The sequence below is a fragment of the Nannospalax galili genome, unplaced genomic scaffold (genome assembly GCF_000622305.1).
Source record: "Nannospalax galili isolate Female #2095 unplaced genomic scaffold, S.galili_v1.0 scaffold207, whole genome shotgun sequence".
NCBI classification, from domain to species: domain Eukaryota; kingdom Metazoa; phylum Chordata; class Mammalia; order Rodentia; family Spalacidae; genus Nannospalax; species Nannospalax galili.
This window is the reverse complement of record NW_008358517.1, coordinates 5,348,536-5,373,267: the sequence shown is the minus strand read 5'-3', so window position 1 is coordinate 5,373,267 and position 24,732 is coordinate 5,348,536. Positions and strand designations below refer to the sequence as shown.

Here is a 24,732-nt window from a genome sequence, read left to right as displayed (position 1 = left end):
ACGTGGGCACTGGGAATTGAACTTGAAGTCCTCTGCAAGAGTAGTCAGTGATCTTAATGGCTGAGCCATCTCTCCAGCCCCTAGTGTGGATTTTTTAAACTCATAAGCTATAATTTATTTGCCCTCAAGTATCTTCCTTGTGAACACATGACATTAGAACAAATAAGAATGTGAAAAAAATATAGATAGACCATATCACCAAATTACATATGTAAGTACCACTTCCTCCGTGGGATCCAGGCCTGGATTATTTTTCTCCTACCTCAAAAGAATTTTTAAATTATACTCAGCCCAATGCACTAAATATTTACATATTAATGTAAATAATTGGATTTTAATTCTAAACTAATTTTAACCTGAATGTAATTTCATATTTTACTGTGAATTATACAACCTGTTTTTTCAAGGTAATATTCATTTTAGAATGCAAATGCTGAAGGAATTTAACTGCATCCTTCAAAAATTAGCTTATTTTGTTCAGACTACCTAAGGTGATAGGTAACTGTGTTTAATTAAGACCAATAAGGGCTGCACTTCAATAACCCACCACTACTGTTCTTCAGAATTTTCCAAAGGGGAAAGATCCCTGGTAGCTACTTCTCAACTTGTTCCTTGACTTCCTTCTTCGCATTCAAAGTGGATGGTGGCAATTTTACATTGACTGTCTTGCTTCCACATGGCTGTTTTTTTTTTTTCTCCCTCTTTACAGCAGATGTTTAATATTTGGAACTGAATCATTTGTGTGACACTATGGAGTTATCAGGTCTTTTTCTTTAGAAGGCGCAGATACCCCAAAATGTGAAGCCCAAGAGTTCTGAACATCTCCATAACACAAAGTGCCCAACATTGCATCCGTATCCACACAGTTATTATCTGAGTGATCTGATGCTTTGAACTAGCACATTTAGCCACTTATTGGCATTACATTGACTAAATGTAATGAAATGATACAATAAAGGACAGAGATGCTTTGATTAAAAGAAAAAGTGACCAGATGACTTAAAGGAGTTGGAGCAACCTGCTTTTCATCTGCTAAGATAATCCAAGCAGTATGTCTGTTGGCTGTTTGAGGTGAGTAGTTACTCTTTAGAAGTAGCTAGCTACATTTTAAGGTCCCCTTAATAGGTTTCAAGTTGGCTCTGGTCAGTTCCTTCACCAAAACCGTTAAATAATAGTAATGGAACTCTCCTCAGAATCCAAGGCCATATTGTCATTATTAATCCAGAGTAGATCCACTGCATTTTCTCTGTGATCTCTATATGAACAAACATCCAGGCAGTGCTGAGAATGTTGATGTTGATGGTTCCAAATAGCAGATTTGAATGAGTAGGGAAAGCCTTGTGAGATGTAATACAGCCTACCTCCTACATGTCAAAGCTCTGATCTCTTCAGTAAAATTGTAGAGAAAGACATAGCAGCCACAAGGCTGATGAGTTCAAGGAGCCACTTGAGGATAATCTACCCTTGTGTAATATTTCAAGAATAAAGATTGGGAAAAGGGACCCATCTAGGAAAGAAAGTGTTTTTTTAAAGTCTGACTCTAGGGCTAGAGAGATGACTTAATAGTTCAGCACACTGTCTGCTCTTTCAGAGGATCCAGGTTCCTAGAACCCACATGACATGACGGTTAGCAACCATCCATAATTTCCATAATTCCAGTTGCAAAGTGATCTGACACCCTCTTCTGGCACTGCACACATGTGGTGCACTTACATACACGCAGCCAAAACACTCATAAGCATAAAATAATTCCCATCCATAGTTTCCATAATTTCAGTTGCAAAGTGATCGACGCTCTCTTCAGGCACTGCACCCGTGGTGCACTTACATACACGCAGCCAAAAAATTCACAAGCATAAAATAAAAATAAATAATAAAAAAGATCTGACTCCACACTGTCTAGGTGAAGGATGCTGACAAACCATGCCTGTTTGGAGACCATTCTAATTCAGGTTTGGGGGAGTGGAGCTTAGGTTAAGCACCATGCAATCTAGCCTCCTACCATCTTCCTCCATCCTTGCACACTTCTTACCACAAAGACCAGCACCTTTCTAATTGATTTGTTTTGGTCCTTGTCCTGTCTACCACCTCAGTATATATATAAACAATCCTTTGAAATAGCAAAAATAAGGGAAATTTGTGTTCAGATATTGATTTTTTATATGATTTTTAGTTCTTAGTTTTTGAAGATTGAAATATTTCTGTAGATTATTTTTGTGGACTACGTTCTAAAGTAGGTTCGAAGATTTTGCAATACGTCAGCCAATATACTTTAGTACTCATTTCTACTTCTCATGGGTCTCAAATTTTTAAAAAGAGGTTACAAGATAGAGTGACATGAATTCATTCAAAGTCCAGCACAGGTGTGGCAGAACTGTCTTTGCCATGGACCTTCTGCCCTTATGCAATGAAAAGAGCAAAATGATGGATAATGGCTTTTCTTTGTCTAACTTTTTATACCCTATTGGAAGTGGGAAAGAAATGGAAAAATGGTGATTACTGTAGGAATCTAAGTTTGTGCTTAGATTGTGAAATACAGCTTTTGCTATGCCCTGCAGCAGCGTTACATTTCAGGGGACAATAATAGCTCCTCTAAATCTTCATAGATAAAGTTTATTGATAAGTTTAGTTTATCATTAAAGACATAAAAGAACTTCAGTTATTATTTCTTTTGAATAGTTTTAATTCAAAGATATATTTTTATACTTTTGATTATGTTGAAGACTTGAGCCCAGCTTATTCCTACTAGGTTATGTTGGTCAAACGTAAATTTCAGTAGCTTCTTTTCTGACACTTTAAATACTCATTTAAAATGAAAACATACAAAATTCAAAACTGTAATGTGAAAGCACAATGTCCTTTATTCCCAGTTGTGTTTAGATAGCAAAGTCATACTCTTAAAGGGATGATAATAGGGACTGGGGAGATAGGTTAGTCAGGGAAATTCTCTCTTCTCAGGCATGAAGACCTGAGTTTAAGACCCAGAACACATACAAAGAAAGGCTGATATGGTTGAGCATGCTTCTAATGCCCAGGCTGGGGAGGGAGAAATAGGCAGACCTCTGAGGCTCACTGACCAGTCAGCCCAGCCTACCAAGACAGCCCCAGGCCCTGTCTCAAAAAATGAGATGGCCCCACCAAGAGTCTAATCCCTGTAAACCCTGTCTTTCCCCTTGTCAGCAGCCACCAGTTGCCAAAAGTTCCTTAGATTAAGTTGGGATTTCTTAGTTGGGTGAGGTGCTGGATAGGGGAAGAGATCTAAATACCCTCATGACTTTTATGAAAATCATAAAAATTCTATTTAAAAAAGCAAGATGCGGGGGGTCGAGAGATGGATCAGCAGTTAAGAACACTGACTCTTCTTGCAGAAGACCTGTGTTCGAATCCCAGAACCTACATGGCAGCTAACAACTGTCTGTAACTCCAGTTCCAGGGGATCTGACAGCTTCTTCTGTCCTCTGCAGGCATTGAACGACACAGGTGCACTTACCTACCTCCAGGCAATACACACATACACGTAAAATAAAAATGATAAAATATTTTTTTAAAAAAAGCAAGATGGAAAGATCCTGAGAAATGACACCAAGGTTTGCCTCTTGCTTATACATACACACACACACACACACACACACACACACACACACACACGATGATTAGAAACTCTCAGTGTATTTTGTGGCAAAAAGAAATTTTTCACTACGATTAAGTGTTAGATAGTGGTTGTGATGAGTTATTATAACTTTATTTTTGTATTTGCATAATCTAAAAAACAAAAAGCAAAACTATTTCCTGTAATGAAAGAAAATTTTGGTGAAAATGTCAACATTACTCTGCGTGCAAGACCAAAAGTAAAGTTATGTTAGTAACCGAGTAACCTCCTCTTTGCTAAATTGCACAGCAGTCATCATTAAACCTGTTAGATTGCTGCCAGTAATCACTGATAGGTTCTTAATTGTTTTCCTAACAAAAATAAAATTTCTGTTCCATAGCTACTTACCTGTATTCACCCAGGCTGAGTTTTTATAATAGAAAATAATGTATGATCTTTAGTTGGCATTAGTGGCTAAATGAAGAAATTTTTTATTTTTATTGAATTTTTGTGTGTTTCATACAGAACATCTTAATCACTTTTATACCCCTTCCCCACTGGCCCCCTCCTATTAACCCTCAGTGGAATTCATACATTCTGTAATTTGTGTCACATTCTGTCACACATCATGTTAAGTTAGTGTCCCCAGATGTTCCTCAGCACAAGTTCATCTACTGAGGTCTAGTCAGCCTATTTAGAGTTCCTCCCTTTAAGAAGATCGGCTCTTCCTCATCCAGCAGTGATCAGCTGCCAATAATTCCTTGACTAAGATTGGGGCCTGCTGTCCGTTTCCACAGTTCTGTGCTGGGTTTTTGTCTGCTTGAGTTTGCATGGGTCTTGTGCATGCCGACACCATTGCTGTAGATTCATATGATCAGGGTCCCAGGAGCCTGTAGGACTCTATTTGCATATGGTCATGTACCTCCTCCCTGGCTCTTACAATCTTTCTGTCCCCTTTTCTACACTGCTCCCTGAGCCTTGGGTGGGTGGATTTTAATATAGGAGTCCTGTCCAAGGGCCCACACTCTGCAGACTCTTATTCTCTACGTTTTAACCATTTGTGACCTTTTGTGTTCCTGGCCCTGTCTTGCATGAGGGAGTTTCATTGATGAGAATTGAAAGATGAATTAGTGTTCTCTTCATCCCTTGTTCTATGTTCCATGACCCTTAGGTATAGAGGTTGCATTGTAGATGTGCCACTTAGGCTTGGGCAATTCGCAGACAGTCTCTGTGTGTGACCAGGAGTGGAACTCTGTGATATTCTTGAAAAAGAAACTTCTTTGATGGATAGTGTTAATGAAGAAATTTAAAAGTACAGTGTTTGGCCATTTGTTTTGTCTCCTGCTCCTACATACTACATTTAAGTATCATAATAGACAGTCACTGGATATTTAGCTTATATTTCTTCACAGGATTCCTGACATAACCAAGAGAGCCAAATTTGGTATTTCAGAAGTGACTTTGTAAATCATCTTTTTATTGCCTTGATGCATAAGGCAAGGGGAAGCAATCAAACTTTTAACCATAAACCATAATTTTTATTGAAATTAAGAACATTATTCAAAAATCAATAAAACATTGAAAATTCTCTCTTGTTTTAGTGTATTTAGGTGTGTGTGCAGGTGTGAGGATATTGAATGCACCTGTGTGTGTGTGTGTGTGTGTGTGTGTGTGTTTGATGTGTTTGACATTCTTTGCTTTTATTAATTTAAAAGAGAGATTTTCTAGCACCAAACAGATGTAACAAAAACAAGAGATCTTTCTGAAAGCTCAGCCACTGTCCTCGAATGTAAATCCAGAGTCAATGTTAAAAATTTGCTGCTAAACCATTATGGAAATCAGTATAAACGTTACTAAAAATTGTTTAAATAGAACCACCATGTGACCCAGCTGCACTGCTTTTAGTAATGCACCCCAAGAATCAAATTCAGTCTACTAAGGAGATGACCAGATGCCCATGTTTTTTTGCCCTATTCACAGTAGCCAAGTAATGGAATTAATTTAAATATCCATCAGTAGACGAATGGATGAAAAAAAAATGTGGTGACTTGTACAGTGGAATTTTATTCATCTGCAAAGAATAAAATTATGACATTTTCAAGAAATTAGATGGAACTGACAATCATCATCTTAAATGAAATAAACCAGTTTCAGAAAGAAAATATCACATTTATCCTCATGTATATAATTTGGGAATGAGGGGACATGAAAGTAAAAAGAAAGATTTTTAGGTCTTTAGAAGGGAAAAGGGGGAGAAAAGATAGGAAAGGATAAAGAAACAGCAGTATGATCAGCATGCGTTATCTACATGTACAAAATGTCATAATGAGACCCATTATTTTGTAGAAGAAATATATACTAACAAAAGCTTTTGGGAAAAATAGAAAATTTTCAGTTCAAATTCCATCTTATTAAGGTAAACAAAGTGTCTACATATTTTATATTGCCATGTAGGTTGAGGAGGCCTTAAAGTAGGCAGAGGGCAGAGAAGGAAGAAGTAGGTCAGGAGTCACCTGCCCAGTTCATTCCTGTGTCTTGACCCCTGCTTACACCATGAATCATATTGCAATGCCAATCATAACATTTTAGGGGAACAGAACTGTAACCAACTAAAATTAAACATCCTAGTATGTAACATGTCTGTGTGAATGATGGACCAGAATTCTATGTTATAATTATGTGTAAGTCTTAAATTTATTTAAAAGATTAAGATGGATGGTCTGGACATGTAATTTTACATAGAACCCATCTCCTCAATATCAAATGTATAATCCCTATCTTGATTCTCAGCTTATACCACAGTATTTTTTAAGATAAATTTGTGATTACATAGAGAACTTTAAACAGTAGTTATTTCCATGTTGCAGAATTAGGAATCTATTTACATTTCTATTCATTTTGCGAGCTTGACCCAATTGCTGTTGAAATATATCTATACGAACTTGAAAATAGCTTCCCAAAGAGAAACATGACTACAGACTGTTGGACTATGGATGCTTTGAAAAGTCTGTGAAAAAACCCTATTGCAGAGAGATACATATTAGGCAGTCGCTGCAGCAGGAAATTCTGTAAATATTTTAGTTTGCTTGATTTTTACTCTGTATTCTACTTCTCAGTTTACCAAAGATTACTATCATTACCTATTTAATATGAGAGCTTCCTAAAACTTATAAAGCATAAATTGATTTTAAAAACTAAGATGATCTATCAGGAATTGGGCCCATGTTCACAGACATAAAGTCCTGCCTCCCAAACCCAAGGACCCCTTACATTGCTCACCTTAGTTTTATTTAGCATTGAATACATTCTCTAGGAAAGCCTAACTCTAGGAAGATGCTCTGGGATCCATCAAGTGGACGTGGTGAACTTGACTGAGGTCAGCCCAGGGAATTCTCCATGTAAAGTGTATCCCAGGTAAGCATAAGATGCACACCTCTCTCCAACACAGCCAGAATCCACAAAGCTGTGGTAAAATCCTACAGCGTGGAAATAGAACAGTATTGAAATGTACTTCTCCCCTTTACTTGTTTCCCTCCTCTGGTAATATAGAGGAAATACAATGTTTTTCTTTGTGATTGGCTCATTGTTTTCTCAAGCATTCAAAAACGTTAATATGAACACTGAGCATGTGTTTACATTAATACAGCATGTAGAGCAACCACTTGTGTTTAGTAAACACGTCTACAAATATTTACATTAAAAGAAATTGTAAAACTTTTTCAATAAAAGTGAGTAATTTCCAAATGACTAAGGAAATTAAGGAATTTGCTGTTCTTTGAATACATTCTGATTAATTATTGATCTTTTACATGATCATATGTTTAGTGGAGATTTATACTTTTTTCTCAAAAATTGAATTTGTGAGCTACTTTTCTCCCTGTGGGACTTGTTGTCTGCTGTGAAATGTAAAGTTGTAAGTACTCCTTTACTATAATCTAAATTTAATAAAGTTCCATCTACTGTGCTTTAAAAGACACAAACATTGTAAGTCTGCAACTCTTCATGGGGAAATGAGGCTTAGGGGTTATCTGACAAGTAAAGATGGAAAACAAGCCGCCCTATAAGGTTGAAAATTACAAATTCCAAGCCTTTGTATGAAAATCTTTGTGCTTCTTCTCTTATCAACACAAGAGCTGGCTCCTTTCCCAAGCTTTGCAAGCTATCTGTAAGCTCTCTGGAGGACAGGGTATAGAAAAATATAGCGTGTCTCTCCCACGCTAGCAAAGAAAAGCCAGTTCTGATTATTCCTGTTGATAATGTGAATCAGTTTGAGAAAGAAAATAAAAGTCCTTGTTGTCTTATGTAACTAAACTTCCAGAAAATAGGTCTTAAAGTTCTGGGGCAATGTAAAAATGCTATTCCTCTTTAGCTTTTGTGAGTTGCGGGGGGGGGGGGGTATTAGTTTTATGAAAAGTAAAGTACCAACGTAGGTAATCTTTGATAGCATGTATCAGGAGAAAAAGAGCACTACGCATTCTGACTCCTACACTTTGCATAATGTTTCCTGCATGAGATCATTGTGTGTGTGTGTGTGTGTGTGTGTTTAAAAATATCCTTTAAGCAGACTAATTTTATTAAGCTAAGTATGTGCACTACCTCAACCTACATTAAGTGGAGTTGCCAAGACAAAAGACATGCAAATGAAATGTTGATAAATCACACACACGTGTCAGCTTCTTAAACTGAACTGTCTGGTTCCTCCCAGTAGTCCCTTCAATATTTCTAACTACAATCAGCAGGAAACTGCAAGGATTTGTCTTAGGAGTGAGCAAAGCACCTTTTCTTTAGCACATTAGTTGGCTGAATCTGGTAAGACTCTGGACAACCCCGAGGTAAAACAGATAACTCCTGGCTTCCAGGTGCTCATCATACCTCATAGGAGGGGCACTATATAAAGTGGGTGAGATGGAATATAAATATGTTTGAGCTCAAAGGAAACAATAAATGTAGCTAAGTTATTCAGTCTTGAAGGATTTTGGAAAGCTCAACAGACTATCTAACATGTTGTAATCCTAGAGACCTGAGTGGTGGCTGAGAATTCAGTTAATCTGAGGGTGTAATAGGCCTTGACTTGGAGAACATGGACATGTGCTTAGAAATGTTAGCTTTTTATAAGGTGTAAGTCAAATTCACTGCTGGGAGGTGCACATGGCATCCAATCCCCTCCTCCCACGGTCCTTGCAACAGTCTGAGAAAAACATTCTCCAAATCCTGGTTTGAAGAATCTTAACGAATTTATTGGACTTGCTAACTGAGCTTGGGGTGCTGGTTTACTTACAGACAAGCAGGCACCGCCCCCCATTTGCCGCTGATGCCAAAAGTCCACACCCAGACATAAATCCTGTGGTTCTGGATAACCTTACAAAATGGCGAGAGACCAGTCTCATGGTTTTCCCAGCTTTTATACCCTTAGCCCCTCCCCTGCAAGCGGCTATAGTCAATCGATTGGCTGAAAGAGGGAAGGGGAGTGGCTTCTTTGCAGAGTATGGGAAGGAGGAGGGTCCATGGCTTGTCATCGCAGGGTCAGAGGAACATCCTCCGGGTCACATAAGGGTCCCATATACACTATAAAAACTTGACTATCTTCCTTGGGTAGTGTCCAGTACAACGCTTGACACATAGTAAGCATTCAATAATAGTGGTATGGGAAAAGCTATGTGGGTCACTGTGGTTCACACTTAAAGGAAAAGTCTCTTCCTTGCTGCCTCCAGCTTTCAGCATCCCCCAGCATTCTCTAGAGGGTTAAAGTATAATTGCCTGTGTCTTCATGCATACTGCCATATCCACTCCATCTGTGTCATTCTGTATCCTCCCCCCATGCCTCTGTTCTGTCTTCTTACAGGACATAGTTATGTTGGATTAGAACTCATCCTCGTGGAGCTGTTAATTTGCTCATGTCCACACAGATCTTATTTCCAAATAAGGTCCCATTTGCCAAGGGTTAAGACTTCAACATGTCCTTTGAAGGAATATAGTTCAACTTATAACGGAAGGAATGAGTCATTCAGGATGCTAGTATTAGAAAGTGTGCCTGTGTTTTAAAGTTAACTCTAAAGGTACAATGGAGGCAGTGTGTTAGAAGAAAGACAAGAATCATAATCATAGGTGTCACTTAAGAAACTGTATTAGTTTTCCTAGAGAGGCATGAACAAATATCTGCTTTCTCAGACAGGCGCAAACAGCAGAGCAAAGAAAGGATTCAACTCAAGCCTGGCTTGTGAACCTCTGATTTGATGAGGGTCACTCACTGCAGCGTAAGTGAGGGGGTTACTTACAGGAGCACGAACAACTCCAGAGCAGCTACACCACTGAAAATGAACCCCTTACCCTCCCTAGAAATTGTTAATGACTTTTACCTATCATCAGGGAGGGTGCTCCCTCTCCCTCTTCTAAGAGGGAGTGTTAATGAGCATGATTTCCTGAGGGTCTTATTTCATGCCAGTAACAGCTCTGTTGCCTCTAGGCATTCCTAGAGGTTCTATTTAACAACTCTCCAGCCTACCCTCCAGCTCCTACATACTTTCTTCCCCTTCTTCCACGATGTTGCAAGGGTGATATAGATATATAATTACTTCCTCTTACTTAGATAAAATTACTAGACCACTGTGCCACAGCAACAGTTATTTATCCCAACAGCAATTTAGCCACTTATATGTCTCTATAGCAACTGCCATCTACTACTATAGGGAAAGAAGTTTCCCTGGCCAACAGGGAATTACATAATTCCCTATTGTGTAATTTTTCCAGCAGAGACATGAACAAATGTCTACTCACCAAAGATAAGGCACTAACAACAGAAATAAGACACGATTGCATGTAAGTTTGCTTGGTGAACCAATGAGTTTATTTGGGCTACTTACAGGTGCCCAAAGACTAACATGTCTATTTCACATTGTAATTTCTTCCTTACTTGAGAAAGTTCCTTCTAACAGACCACTCTACCTCTTGCCTTATCATCCACAACAGGAGCAATGTAACTTCTGCAAGCTTCCTTACAATCCCCTTCCAGACATGCTACTTCAAGAACTGCAAAACATTTTCTAGTCTGCCAGTCATTTGTAGGGCATCCCCATAGAATATGGCAAACACCATTCTTCACCCCACACCACATAGAGGAAGATGGCTCCACCAGAAATCCCCCTACAGGCTTTCTACCATGACTATCTCTTTAGGCAGGCAGCTCACCCTCAGTGGCATGTTTTATCACCCATAGCAAAGACAATACCACTGCTCTTACAGAAAGAAGATATATTATTCCATGTGACATAGGAAAAGATGCCCATACAGAGATTAACCCTACAGAGGCCCCTTCCTCAAACAGATTAGTCTTTGGTGGGTATCATATCAGCCATAGCAGAAGCCAGGCTTCTCCTTCCATAATCTCTGGTTCTGTCATATCCCAATTTGGGCACCAAGTACTGCAGTACTTTCCCTGAGGAAATATGGGCAAATATGTGTATACCAGACATGGCACTAGCAACCGACTATGGAAATTAGTCCATATACAACTAGCTTGGTGAGCCAATGAGGCTAATTCAGGTTAACCCCAGGGTTATGTGTGAAGGTTATTTATAGGAGCACAGAAAACTTATGGGCAACTATACAAAAGAAAACCTCACCCAGCAATTGTTAACAATGTATTCATCCTCGGGGCTGTATGTGGCTTCCTGGACCACTTGAGCTTCTTGAACACCTTGTGCTTCATGCATCATTCCTCCCCGGCTTTCTGAGGGGAATGCTGGTGGGTCCAGTTTTATAAGGGGCTCATACACATAATCAATACTTTTTTCATTTCAAGATGGCAACAACCATGTCTTGCCTAGAACACAGAACTCCACAACAACTACAGAAACAAAACAATTTAAGTTTTATTAAATGATTTCTACCTATCAAAGGCTTTAAACTCAAGACACGCTTTCTCTTTGTTAAAATAGGGAATTATCAGATGTTTAAAGAGACCCTAAAATGACCTTAGGAGATTATACACTTGCCTCCTGTTGTCACTTGAATGTGAACTATCTCCCAAAGACTCATGTGTTTGGATACTTGTTTTCCAGCTGGTGATGCTGTTTTGTTAATATGTGGAATCATTAGAAGGTGCAGCCGCTCTGGAGAAATAGGTCTCTAGGGGCAGGCCTTGGGGTTTTCATCCAAACTCCATTTCCTATTCACACTGAGCTTCCTGTTCCAAACTGTTGAGGGGCTGGGAGGAACACAACTAGTGCCATCGAGCTGCCTGCCTTCATGCCTTTGCCCACCATGACGGATATATCCCCTCAAAGTGTTAAACTCAAATAAATGCTTCCTCCCATAGGTTGCTTCTTAATGGGTCACAGTACAAGGGAAAGTAACGGATAAATATTATGAAAAATGGGAGCTTCTAAAAGCAGAGATACTGTTTCAGGAATGATACATCCTACTTAACATTAAGGAAAAGTTTAAGGTCATTTCATGGTGCTAATTTACAGGTAAGATCCAGGAAGATCCTAAGAAGTCATCTTTCAACACAAAATCAAACCAAAAGTAATCTGATGAATTATGATAAAAGATTTGGCTTATGAAGCCACCTGATCTTTCTTTGCACATGAATTTCCTAAATGATCCTTTCTGGGTACTTGTGTTGCAGGTGAAATCCAAAGAAACTAGTCCATGCATTTCACTAGTGTTATAGCTTTTAGAGCACTGTGGCTTAAATGCTTCTCTAACAGAATGAGTATTCTATTCTAGAAGAGCTTAAGGAAAAACAGACTAGATCAGAGTCAGACATTGGACAGCACTGGGAAACTAAGGTTTGAGCATAAAAAAAGAGCTGTACAGTGGGCGACATATATTAGTATGAGAAAAGTTTCATTATTCTCATGAGGATCTCACAGCCCAGTTACCACAGTGCCCCCCAAATGGGGCTGGTCCAGGTGACTAGCAAGGCAGGTGTTTTCTTCTTGGTCAGGAGTCTCAGTCATTATCTGGCCCTGCGGCACCTCTTCCAAATGGCATTCTCAACAAGAACTCTTAAATCCTGAAGGTAACACCCTCCACATGAAATGTAAGCTTAACTGTCTGTATATAAATCTCTTCTTTATAGAAGCCAGTGCCTTAAGTAAGTTCTAGGTTGTTTATATGATCTGAACCACATTAAAAGAAAATATTTTGAAATAAAACAAGAAGATAAGTGATCACTCCAAGTGTATTATTTTCTCACTAACTAGGTTTTATAGATCTATTTTTTTAAGCTTGAGTTTAAGCTAAGAAAAGAAACCTTGCTTTTTATGGCAATAGTTCTTGAGGAGAAAGACAGGTTATAATGGAAAGCATCTTGCACAAAAGTTTTGGTAATCAGAGGGGGGAATGCAAGGGTAGCTTTGTAAATTTTAGCTTTGAAAGCCAGTCATGTAAATGAAGTTCCTAGAATGTAAACAGCAGTGGTTTGAAAATAAAAACTACAAAAACAGGCTACTAGCTAGTTAGAAGAATATGTGAGTAATAAGCATGTGTGTAAGAGATGCCTTGAATATTTTGAGACTGTACTGTAATTACTAAAAATGTAAAATTTCCAGGACTTTGAAACCACAAAGGAAAAAAAAGTTTATAGGTTTTTTTCCCCCAGAAAAAGGCAATTCTTCTTGGTATTCTTTACACATTTAAAATACTTTTAGAATTACAAAAAACTTTTTCCTACATGAATTAAACTTGAAGTTAATTTAAATTATTAATAAAGTCAAATCTTCTTTAAAGACTTCAGTCTCTTGGTTTAGTCAACAGATGATTGTATCAGTATATTAAAATCCCAGTAACATTTGTTTGACTTAAACATCACTATTATATGAAACAAAGTTTACTTTCAGTTTTGACAAAAATACAAAAGCTTATTAAAATATTGCTTAATATAAAAGTTTTTCACTACTGGAAGAGTCTATGTTCATTTCTTTTTCATGTTGGACTTCCGGTTTTTTCCTTTTACAAGACTCAGACAAAATTTTCTGTCCTTTACCATGTTGTCTTTTGGGTGATTTGGGATAGTCTCAATATAGTCATGTTTCTCTCCCCAAAGGATTATAGGAAATTGTCAGTGCCAGAGTGTGTGTGCAGAGGTATTCTAATGGGGCTGTGGGTAAAACAGGAGGTGGGCTAAGAATATTTGATTTATAATCTGGTAAAAAGAAATCACTCACTTCCTAGACCTGAAGGAGATATGAGTAACAATGTGTGCTAAATTGTTCAATGAATGAATGAACACTCTCTTCTGCCTATAACCATGCAACCCAAGAAGAATTTGCAGCAACACAATTTTCTGAATTTTAATCCCAAATGTCTACTCCTTCCTCTATCTCTCCCTATCCAGATTATTCCTTGCAGTCTATTCTGTGTCTTCCTATGGACATCAATGCATTTTCCCCATCCTTTGGATATATCTACCCTTCCAATACCATTAGGAGACCAGCCACAAAATCCACATTTTATTGCAGAAGTATGTGATTGTGCCTCTTGAGGCCTGTCTCAAGCATTCATGGCGCTTGCGTTGGTCCATTCGCTGTCTTTCTCGGGTCTTTACATATCTGAAATTGCCAACGTCTTTTCCAGTTCTTTCTTTTTTAACAATCTCCCTGGGTGCACATATGTGTATATGGTTCTATAATATGTGAGTGTGCATGTTTATGTGTGGGAGTGCAGGCATGTGTGTTAAGATGCTTATGTGGAGATCAAAGCAAAGCTTCAGATATCTGTCCTAGCCTTCTACCTTGAGACAGGTACACCACTCTGTACACCAGGCTAGCTGGCCCACATGCTTCCATGGAGTCTCCTGGCTCTGCTTCCCATCTCACTGTAATAATGCTAGGATTACAGAGGTATGCTATTACCTCAGCTTTACATGGCTTCTGGGGGTCTGAAGCTCAGTCCTCCAGCTTGTGATACTGAGGAAATAAATGGGGGTCTCCTCTTAAGGCTTTTAGTCTCATAAATTAAAAAAAAATCAGAATGGACTCAAACAGAAGCTTGAGGGCAATTTTATTAGTGCTTAAAAGGAAAGAAAATAGTGCAAGCAAGCTGTAAATCTCAGCAGTTACCCTGAAAGGGAAAATGTAGAAACAAAGAAAAAAGACATACAGTTTGGGTGGGCAAGGAGCTTAGACACTTGGCAGACAAGCAGCCCCACGATAGGGAGGGGAGTTTAGAGAAAAAGTAAGGAAGCCCAAAGTATTAGGGAAAACATGCTTAGGAAAGAAGTACAAAGAAGAAAAAGAAAAGTTAAACTTTTCTGAATAATTAGAGAAGCAGGCAGGCTTGTAAAACTGAATGGCTATGGCCTAGTAAGGGGCAGGGATTCCAGGAAGGAAATGTACATGCACTCTTTAAAGGACCTGTCTTTTTAGCTTGGCTTAAGGTGCATGTGCCTTCCTAGGGGCGGTCCTGTGACCAGCTGATGGACTGGCCCAACAGCAATGTTGGGTCTCAGGCCAGAGATTCTGTTCTGTTGGCTACAAGGAGGTTTTCCTTACTAGGCCTTTATTGCTACTCTAACACATCTCCTTGCTCATCTTTTCCAGTTCTTTTTAGCAGTAACCAGAAGTTTTCATTTTGCTGATTTTATCAGTTTTTCCCAGACATGTTTCTCTGTCTATCTTTAAATTCATCTACCTATCCTACTATACCATGTGGTCATATACCACTGAACAACAGATCTACGTTCTGAAGAATGTGTCAGTATTATTGTGAGAATGTCATAGACTGAAGTGATACATGCTATCATGGCTACTGTGCTTCTCGCTTGCATAATCTAATGGTCACCACATATATGCTGTCCATATTGAACCAAATATTATTATGTGGTACATGATTTTGAGTCATTAATTCTGCCTTTAACAGATTCCACTGCAAATCTATGCAGTTATTTCTGTACAAACAGATTTTGCTCAATAGTATGACAGAACAGCAGTCTTCGTGGACTTTAAAAATCCACTGGTCTTAATGTACATTCTGAAATTTTTCATATGTCTTGAAAATGTACTGCTCTCTTAGAGTCCCTTGTGTTTCTTTTACTGGCATCTTTTCTTCAAATAAAATACTCAAGAGCTTTTTACTTATAGCAGAATTTAAGAACACTTTGCTGGCAGCAGTTAATTTGGTACTTGATGGAAGCTTTTGGTCACATATTTGGTTGGGCACTTTTTGAAAATCACATTTTCCCTATTCAAACAATCACAGGCAATGTGTAGTTGTTCCATATACCATTCAAAACATCCTCATCTTGTTGAGGGGAAGGTAAAGAGAGTTAAAATATAATAGATAATTTGTATATAAATGTATACAAAAGTGTGTCATGTGTTACAGTAAGCAATAATATCCTCTAAGAGTTATGGTTAAACTCTGCTTTAGCCCAATGTGTGCTACTTTCCTACTAAAATATGCTGTGGAATCCTTCTGCAAGGCAGCAGCTATGTAGAATTTTAGGAGTAAAAATACGTCCATGCTTATAAAATAGTCTAGTTCACATATACTTAGCTGTCTTTCCACTTGTTTGTTTCATAATGCTATACATCCAGAGGAAGGGTTGTAGCTTTTTTCTGGAACCTCTGTCATCCTGGTCCTTCTCTCTTGTCTCCTCTGAATGTGTGTTTGGTGTCTTGGCATTGAGGTCTTCCTTTCTAAACTGTCTCAAAAAAGTCAGCAGCTGTTCCCAAGTCATTTAGCTGTTCAGCCTCTCAAAGGGACAAGAGGGGAGAAAAGCTATGTATCAAGAGTAGAATTGGTGGTTCTGCTTTCTGTAGTGCAAATGAAATCTACTACCTGAGCGATGGAGGTAGTTTCTGTCTAAAGTGGAAGCCAGGTTCTATTTTCCTGGTATAATAATATCACGTGGTATTCCTGATAGTTCTATGTGAAAATCATCTGTTTTTATAAATCATGTCTAGTGCCTAGTGTAGGTAAATAGTTCTTTGACACACTGTGTGACAAGCATGCATATTTTATTTATAATTAAGTGTATTTCTAAATTTAAATGCTTATATGCTATATTCACTTTTTAAATTTTATATGTAAATTTTATATATTTCAGATATCAAGAAAAAAATTTGTGGCAACTTCTAGATATGTATATCTTGAGTTTACACCCATCATTTTATTGTTTTGTAATTATCAGAAGCTGTTTATTCTGTTATCATATCCTCACAAAACTTCTCTGAGAATTCTTGACCTATTGTAAAATGGACAGAAAGTATCCAGCAAATGATGTTCTGTGTTCCTGGAAAAAGATGTTATCTTTCTTGGCAGAAATCTTCCAGTCTACCTCCACACTTCGTGAACAGTGAAGAGCAGGGTGAAATTCCTTCCAGAACTTCTGCGGATAGGCTCTAGGATGGATTTTAAGGGGCGCCATCAGAGAGCTTCCCATTTCTTCCATGGCCAAAATGTTTCTCAGGCTTGTGGAAGGCTATCTGTTTCTGAGTGTGGATTCCTTTAACACTCAGATATGATGACTGACTAAGAATAAAAACTAAAATATTCACTAAAGGTACAGGTGGGCTAAGCAATCTGAGTGTATCGACATCACTCCCCTCCCCCCAGGGCTGAGGTACAAGAGGGAAGAAAAGTGAACCACGTAACGACAGCTGAAGAAATCATCTGCTTCCTCTTCCAAAACATAGGGTCGGGATATTTTACATGTCCAGGATCTAACGGCACAAAACCCCACAGGGCACTATTAAACATGCTCTCCTTCAAGATGAATGGAAACTAGGCAGGCACCAAAGAGATTTCAAAGCCTTCACAGCTGCTTAAGCATCAGAGTTGAGAGCCTGAAATAGTCTCTCCTTCCTGGCCCAAAATAAGTTGTTCACCTCTGTAAGCAAAACACTGATTTCAGAGCTAATTCCTTGAGTACGTGTAAAGGTGTCGATTTTGAGCCACAGTAAGTTGGAGGGCAGTTTTGAAATTCAAAATTGAATCTATGAAGGTTTTCCTTAAAGACTTTAGGTTTATTGTCCCTGAATACAAAAGAATGACACATGTACTTCTTTTTATAAGTAATTTAAAATGTGACATATATACTATCTGAGATAAAAAAAAAATATGTACTAAGCTAAAATTGCATTTTAAGCATAAATTGCTTGTATTAAATTCAAGACGTGTTGTTCCTCTACTATATACCAAGAACTATGCTATGTACTGCCAGGGCAGGCACACACACAAAGACTTAATATGCTCTCAAAAGAGATTTTATTGTCACAGAAGGCATAACCATCATCTGTTGCCATAACAATGCTGTGTAGGAAATCACCCTCAAAGTTATTGCTCAGTAGGTACTCCGGCTCATATGCCTCTGGTTGATAGAGGTGATGGTTAAACCAACCTGGTAGAGCTGAGCTTGGCTCTGGGCTGCATTATAAGGCCAGCACTGTCTCCCACAGGCATCTCTCCTCATCCAAACAGCAGGTGGCGAGTCAGGCCTGCTCTTCTACTCCAGCTAGAAGACCAACTCTAGCTCTAACCCAACTGCACAGATGGCTTTCCTCTAACATCATGAACTTTCCTATCATGAGCTCATGGTCAAGCCCAGCATCAGGCTTGGAGGAACTGCAACGTTACATGATGAAAGACATTGGAAAAAGAATACATTGGAAATATTAGGGAAAGATAAATTCACAAGACTCTGTATAACAAAGAATGAGTATTTCTAAAGGGAATTGGTCATGTTTCAAAAACATGTTCTTAGAGGGAAATATTCCAAAGTGAGGTGACATTTACATCCCATCACAAAAGGGATTTTTATTTGAAGAGGGAGATCTGGGGTAGAGAGGAGTAATTTGAAGAAGTTCCATGAATGAATTGTGTAGTCATCTCAGGGCTAGAGTGTAAGGAAAGGAAGGAAAAGAAAACATTCCAGTGGTAGGCAAGTGGCTCTGTTAAACTGTGCATAGACAAGCAGTAGAGATGAGCAGGTCTCATAGCACTAGAGTCGGACCACTACTGGAAGCTCTTTTAAAGATAGCGTCAGTGCTAATTCCCATGGTATGAAATGCAAAGTCTTACAAGGTTGGAGCTTAAATCTTTGGAACAGTAATGACAGGTGAAAATGACTTAGACATCATCTAATCCAACAGCTTATTTTACAGTTAAAGAAATTTGCATTTTGGAGATAAATTTTCTCCATGTCTCTCTCTGCCTCTCTGTCTCTATTGTAACACAAACATATGTATATATAATTTTATAAGTGCATATTTGTATAAAATAAAAGTATATTGAGTTCGTTCTTCATAAATAATCTATAAAATATATACCATCTAAGTGTGGTTGTAGAGACAGAATAATTTCTTTCTCATATATGGAGAAAGGGAAACGAACTGAACATGCTCTTAAAGTAGTACGATGAAGAATTCCTAATCCCTCAAAAACTTACCAACTACTTAAGTCAAGTGAGCTCTCTGATTTTAAGGAACAAAAGATTGTCATTATTCAAATGCAATGTGAGGCTGTCCACAAGAAGGAGAAATAGATTTTCAAGGACTAGATTTATCCCCTGATGGCCTAACAAAAAATCAAGGGCTTCCCCACTCTGGGAAACTGTCATCAGCATAGAAGGGTCTGCATGCTAAGGGGAGGGTGGGAGCAAGCATTCTCTACCCACCCCCCCAAGTCTCTTTCTCTTCTGAAGCATTTCTCCTCACTTAGAAACTACACCATGATCAACCAGGAGTCAAAATATATTAGGAAAGCAAACCATTGTTTTACTCATAAGGTTTCTCCTTAGAAAAGAAGAATGCAACTTTGCAGTTGTGTCTTTTATATGCTCAGCATTATTGGAGATAGGAAATCAGTGAGCTGTGGCCTGAGGGAATTTGCCCCTGGTCTACACAGCAGTTACTCCAACTGCTCTGTTGGTTAAGGCAAGTTTTACTGTGAGAGCCATTGCTGCCTGCTTCCATGTTGTTTATGACAGTTTTTGTATGACAGTAGGGTTGAGCCGCTGCGGTGGAGAGCCCAGGCCTGCAAAGCCTTGCTTACCATGTGTAGAGCTGGGAATTAGCAGCTCTTGGAGACAGGTGCGCTGCATGCAGGTCAATGTCTCACCTCTGAAGACAGCCAGGAGTGAAGGATATCAGGAGAATGTGACTATTGCCCCGTGTGTGACTTCCCTGAGATATCTGTGCTTGTCCTTCCTTCCCAAGGTTCTTAACCATTTGTTCTCTGTCCTTTGCCAGACTCGGACTTGAGCATGCGCACACTGAGCACGCCCAGCCCAGCCTTGATATGTCCACCTGCTTTGCCAGGATTTCAGAATGGAAGGGGCTCATCCACTTCTTCATCCTCCATCACCGGGGAGACCGTGGCCATGGTCCACTCCCCGCCCCCGACCCGCCTCACTCACCCACTCATCCGGCTTGCCTCCAGACCCCAGAAAGAGCAAGCCAGCATAGACCGACTCCCGGACCATTCCATGGTGCAGATCTTCTCCTTCCTGCCCACCAACCAGCTGTGCCGCTGTGCACGTGTGTGCCGCCGCTGGTACAACCTGGCCTGGGACCCGCGTCTTTGGAGGACTATCCGCCTAACGGGTGAGACCATCAACGTGGACCGTGCTCTGAAGGTGCTGACCCGCAGGCTCTGCCAGGACACCCCCAACGTGTGTCTCATGCTGGAAACTGTCATTGTCAGTGGCTGCCGGCGGCTCACAGACAGAGGGCTTTACACCATTGCACAGTGCTGCCCAGAACTGAGGCGCTTGGAGGTCTCAGGTTGTTATAATATCTCCAATGAGGCTGTCTTCGATGTGGTGTCCCTCTGCCCCAACCTGGAGCACCTGGATGTTTCAGGTAAATGGAAACTGGCTTCCCAGCCTGGACTGGCCTAATGCACCACCTCAAAGCTGTAGAAGCCTTGCCACCATGCAGAGTCCCTTTCTCACTGGCTACCAAGGATGGGAGGTGGATAGTGGAGAGGCCATCTTCACAATAACTACCTCCATGGAATAATAACCCTGGAGGCCAGAAGTGGCCTGGGCATAAAATAATATCTGCTTCTTAAAGGAGCTAGAGTACCTTGGTCCTAGCAACTCAGATCAGTGTGATTTAAATATGTCCTTATTCTCCAGAACAACAGTGAATAATGGAATCCAAATCCTAATTAATATAACTAGAAGGAAATGGCTAATCCACAGTACTTCAGAAACTGCCCTTTGGTCTACGTGTTGAAGATCTATAGGGCTTTTGAGCCACAGAGAAGTCACAGCAGCGTCCCTGCATGCTGCGCTCTGTGTCTTTATCCTGATCCTGACAGTTCACTTGGGATGAAACCCAGGGTTGGGTACTGTCCTCACAATGGCTTTCATAGGCACTAAATACCAGGGAAATCCATCCTGGTGAAGTGATATGCACTCTCCTCCCTTTTGAATTAATGTTATAGCTCTTTTGAAGCATGAGTCTCATTCACATAGTTCAAAGACAGCATCCATTGACTCAAACTTTTCATTCTTTTAAAAATGGAAAGAAATCTCAGTGTAATTGCTTTACTTAAAAAATCTCTCTTAGGCAGGAAGAATTAAAGCCCAAAGTCAAACGTTGGCGCCAGACAGGAATCTAAGTCTGACTAAGAGCCTTTCTTTATCTCATCTGCTGCACAATCAAAAGACGAACATTCGAGAGGCTGAAATGTGTAAGATGCACCAGGAAGTTAAAGAATTGAACAGCATGAACTATGACCTCAAGAATGGTTGGGGAGGGTCAAGAGGTAAAAATCCTGTGTCAGACAAGTAACAGAATTTGGGATTTATAAGCATCTGAGGTAAATAATACCCTCCAACAAAATCCGAGGTAAATCGGTTCACAGCTAGCTCTCTTTCAGAAGCAGACATCTGAAAATATTTCATACAACAGTCTATTATTTTCTGAAGATTTTCCCCTTGCCGCAAAGCAGCTTGCCGCTCCTCTACTTTAGCTGGCTTCGGGACAAAGCCGTGGTTAACCTTATGTTCAAACACTCATGAGCAGCCACTGGCATAAAGAAGCAGGAAATGACGAGGTTTTCCTACATTTTTCCTCCAAGGAACTCTGGAAAGAGAAAGCATTGTGATGTGAAGACTAGATTCAGACCTGTGTGGTTTGGGATAATTCACCCAGCTCTTGTGTGTACAACTAGATGTGTTTTCTCTTTAGTTTGGAAATGGCAATGGCAATGGTCTCTTTACCATTATCATCATCTGAGCACTTTACAAACACCATGTTTTATTTTTCCCAGATTAGAAAATGACTTATTTTCGAAGTCCATCTTTGTTAAAGCACTTTCTCATGTATCCTTTATAGAGAATGGAAGTAGGTTATGTTCTCTTGTTTGGGATCCTTTTGAAACTTTGAAATGCTGAAACCACTTTGGTGATTTGGAAACGAAAATATTCAGTGTTCTGCTCTGAAGGATCTTGCTGTACCCCTTGACTATTACTAAATCTTGCCAACTGACCTCCATCTCAACTTGATTTGCAAATTCATACATATTCATTTAGCTTCCTGAAAAGCTTCCATCTACACCTGTGCATATAAAGACTAGCACAAGAGGAATCTGTGGCTCATCAGACTAAGAGGATTAAATCTCAGATAGGTGAACTTCCAGTAGATAAGCTTAACAGATTCAACAAAGTTCAAAGATGGATTTGTCCTCAGCATTTGCTACAAGTCTCCTCCAGTTCTGTGGGACTTTGGAAATGGTTACACCAATACAGAGAGACCAGAAGGCTGCCAAGGCAGGCTTCACCATGACTTGCTCCCCTTGGTTTTCACAGTTGTCCTCAGACAGTAAACTTGGCCTTGACAGCTCATTTGCTGGTCTAGAGTTCAAATTACTTTCCTTAGCAAGGCAGAAAAATGCTATGTTTACTGTTATTTTTTTCAAGTCATTCATAATTACTACACCCACATAGGGTATCTTACCTTTATCACAAATTACTTTTTATTAGTATCTTTAAACAACAATGTGATATATTAAAACCAGCTAATTTTCAAACTATCAAATGTAGCTGTTGCAAGGAAAGTTGCTTCAAAAGGGCCCTCTCCAGTAGGATGCCTGGGAATTGTTTTTCCTATTTTTTTTTTTGTCTTTTTATAAATTTTTAATTTGGGGGCTAGAGAGATGGGTCAGCAGCTAAGAACACTTTCTGTTCTTACAAAAGACCTGACGGCCTCGTCTGTCCTCCTTTAGCATTGTACAACATGGGTGCTCTTACATGCAGGCAATATACTCATACACATAAAATAAAAATAATAAAATAAAATAAAAAATGTTAATTTATTTAGTTTATGTGTATAAGTGTTTTTCCTGCATGTATATAAGTGATATATGTAAGTGCACCCATGTCTTACAAAGTCTGCAGAGGCAAGAAGAGGGTGTTCGATCCCCTGAAACTGGAGTTATGGATGGTTGTTAGCCACCATGTGAGTGCTGAGAATCTAACTGGGGTCCTTTGCAAGAATAGCCAGTGAGCTTAACCACTGAGCCATCTCTCCAGCCCCTCTCCCTAACTTTTTGTTTCCAGTCAGCAGAATCCTGTCCAGATGATCCTATTTTCCCAAAGCCTTGAGTTCATCTCCTCTCCTTTCCTCTACCTGCCTGTCAGGAGGCTCACTTCTCTAATTTCTCTCTTGAATACCTCAATCCACACTCCATAAACCAAACTCTGGAGGAATAATCTTCCTCAGTTAAGCATGTAGGGCCCCCCAAAAGTTGCCTTTACCTCATTTTCCTTTCTTTTCCATTTCCATGTGTCCTCAATGCTCCCCTCTACAGAACCATCTGCAGATCTCTAAACACAGAGTCCTGTGCATACAGTGATATGTGGCTAACTGTGTGGGATCCAGTCAACACTATGATCACTTTCTGCCCTCTATGTATTCACTTCATGATTTCTTATCTCTCAAGTTTGGCTTTCTTTTATTTTAGTATCAGGACTTTACATATGTGTATCCACACTGTTTCTCTTTTGATGAGCTCCTTGGATACAGCCACTTCAAAGACCTCCTTCTCCAGTGTTTGAACGTTTGCCTCTTGATGACACATTCACTGCAAATCCTTTGTGCAATGCACAAATCTATGGCATGTCATAGTCATTTCATGCTTCCTCTCTTGTTGAAGCCTTGAATCCATAGTCAAGGAACTTACCTTAGTCTGGGTATACAAACCACATGACTCCACTAAGTGCTAGACACCTCATCTTTTAAGACTGGCATTTAAGTGAACAATTTCTAGGTTTTCCTCATGTATGTAAAATATGAAGACATGAAATACTCATAAGTATTACTTTCTGAGGCATAAACCAATTTATTTTCCTTCCAATAAAAACTCAAATCTGTAAGAATTAGAGATAGCCATAACATTAAAAAATATTGCTATAAAATAATAAGCATATCAAAATAGTTTACTATGGCTGTGTTAAGCTAATATTTTATTAAAATTTGAAATCATTTTATAAAAGCATAATTGCTTAAATATTGTCTCTCATGTATTAAAGATTTTGATAGATATTAAGGATGTAGAAAGGAAACTAGAAACAAAGCATAAGAATAAAAGTTATTATACAATAGATTAAAACAAAAGTGTCTTCACAGACATCGTAGATGGCAAGATTCACTCAGGATGTACAAGATTACAGTCATCCCAAGAAAGAAGCTAATAGCAAAGGGAGATTTCAAAGCCAAACACCCCCACATAACCATGTTGTCCTCCAGAGCAGCCCCTGAGGAGACCCATCTGTTTTCCAGGACTGGCTGTGTGCTTCACTCCTTAAAATTCTTGCCTTGGTAGTACATGGCATTTGAACCCTGTTATTCCAAGGACCTGTGTTTTATCAGAATTTTCTGGACAGCCTGCCAAAGTTGGAGAAAAGTCCCAATAGCACTGTTGTTCTTTCACTCGGAAGCCTTGGATGCTGCACTGAGCTGCCAAGATGCAGATGTGTCAGAAGGGAAGCATCTTATTGTGGAACTGCCACAGGGGTCTGAAAAGAGCAAAGAGAAAATGAGAAAAAAATGTATATGTAGTGGAATGGGACACATATAAATATATATATAGTATATATTGATAACAGATATTTATACTTACATAATAAAAATTGGCTCTACAAATTTTAAGTAATATTTACTGAACTGAAATATGCAATGAATGTTAAA

At 39.2% G+C, this 24,732-nt stretch overlaps 1 protein-coding gene across 2 annotated transcripts in view; it reads left to right on the top strand.

Annotated features, from left to right (window-relative positions):
* Fbxl7 (F-box and leucine rich repeat protein 7) overlaps positions 1-24,732 on the top strand; it is a 394,119-nt gene that overhangs the window by 364,319 nt on the left and 5,068 nt on the right. For both annotated transcript variants that reach the window (XM_008821771.3, XM_029557997.1), the window contains one exon: positions 19,783-20,394. In XM_008821771.3, the coding sequence (XP_008819993.1) occupies positions 19,783-20,394 (612 nt within the window). The remainder of the gene's footprint in view (positions 1-19,782; positions 20,395-24,732) is intronic.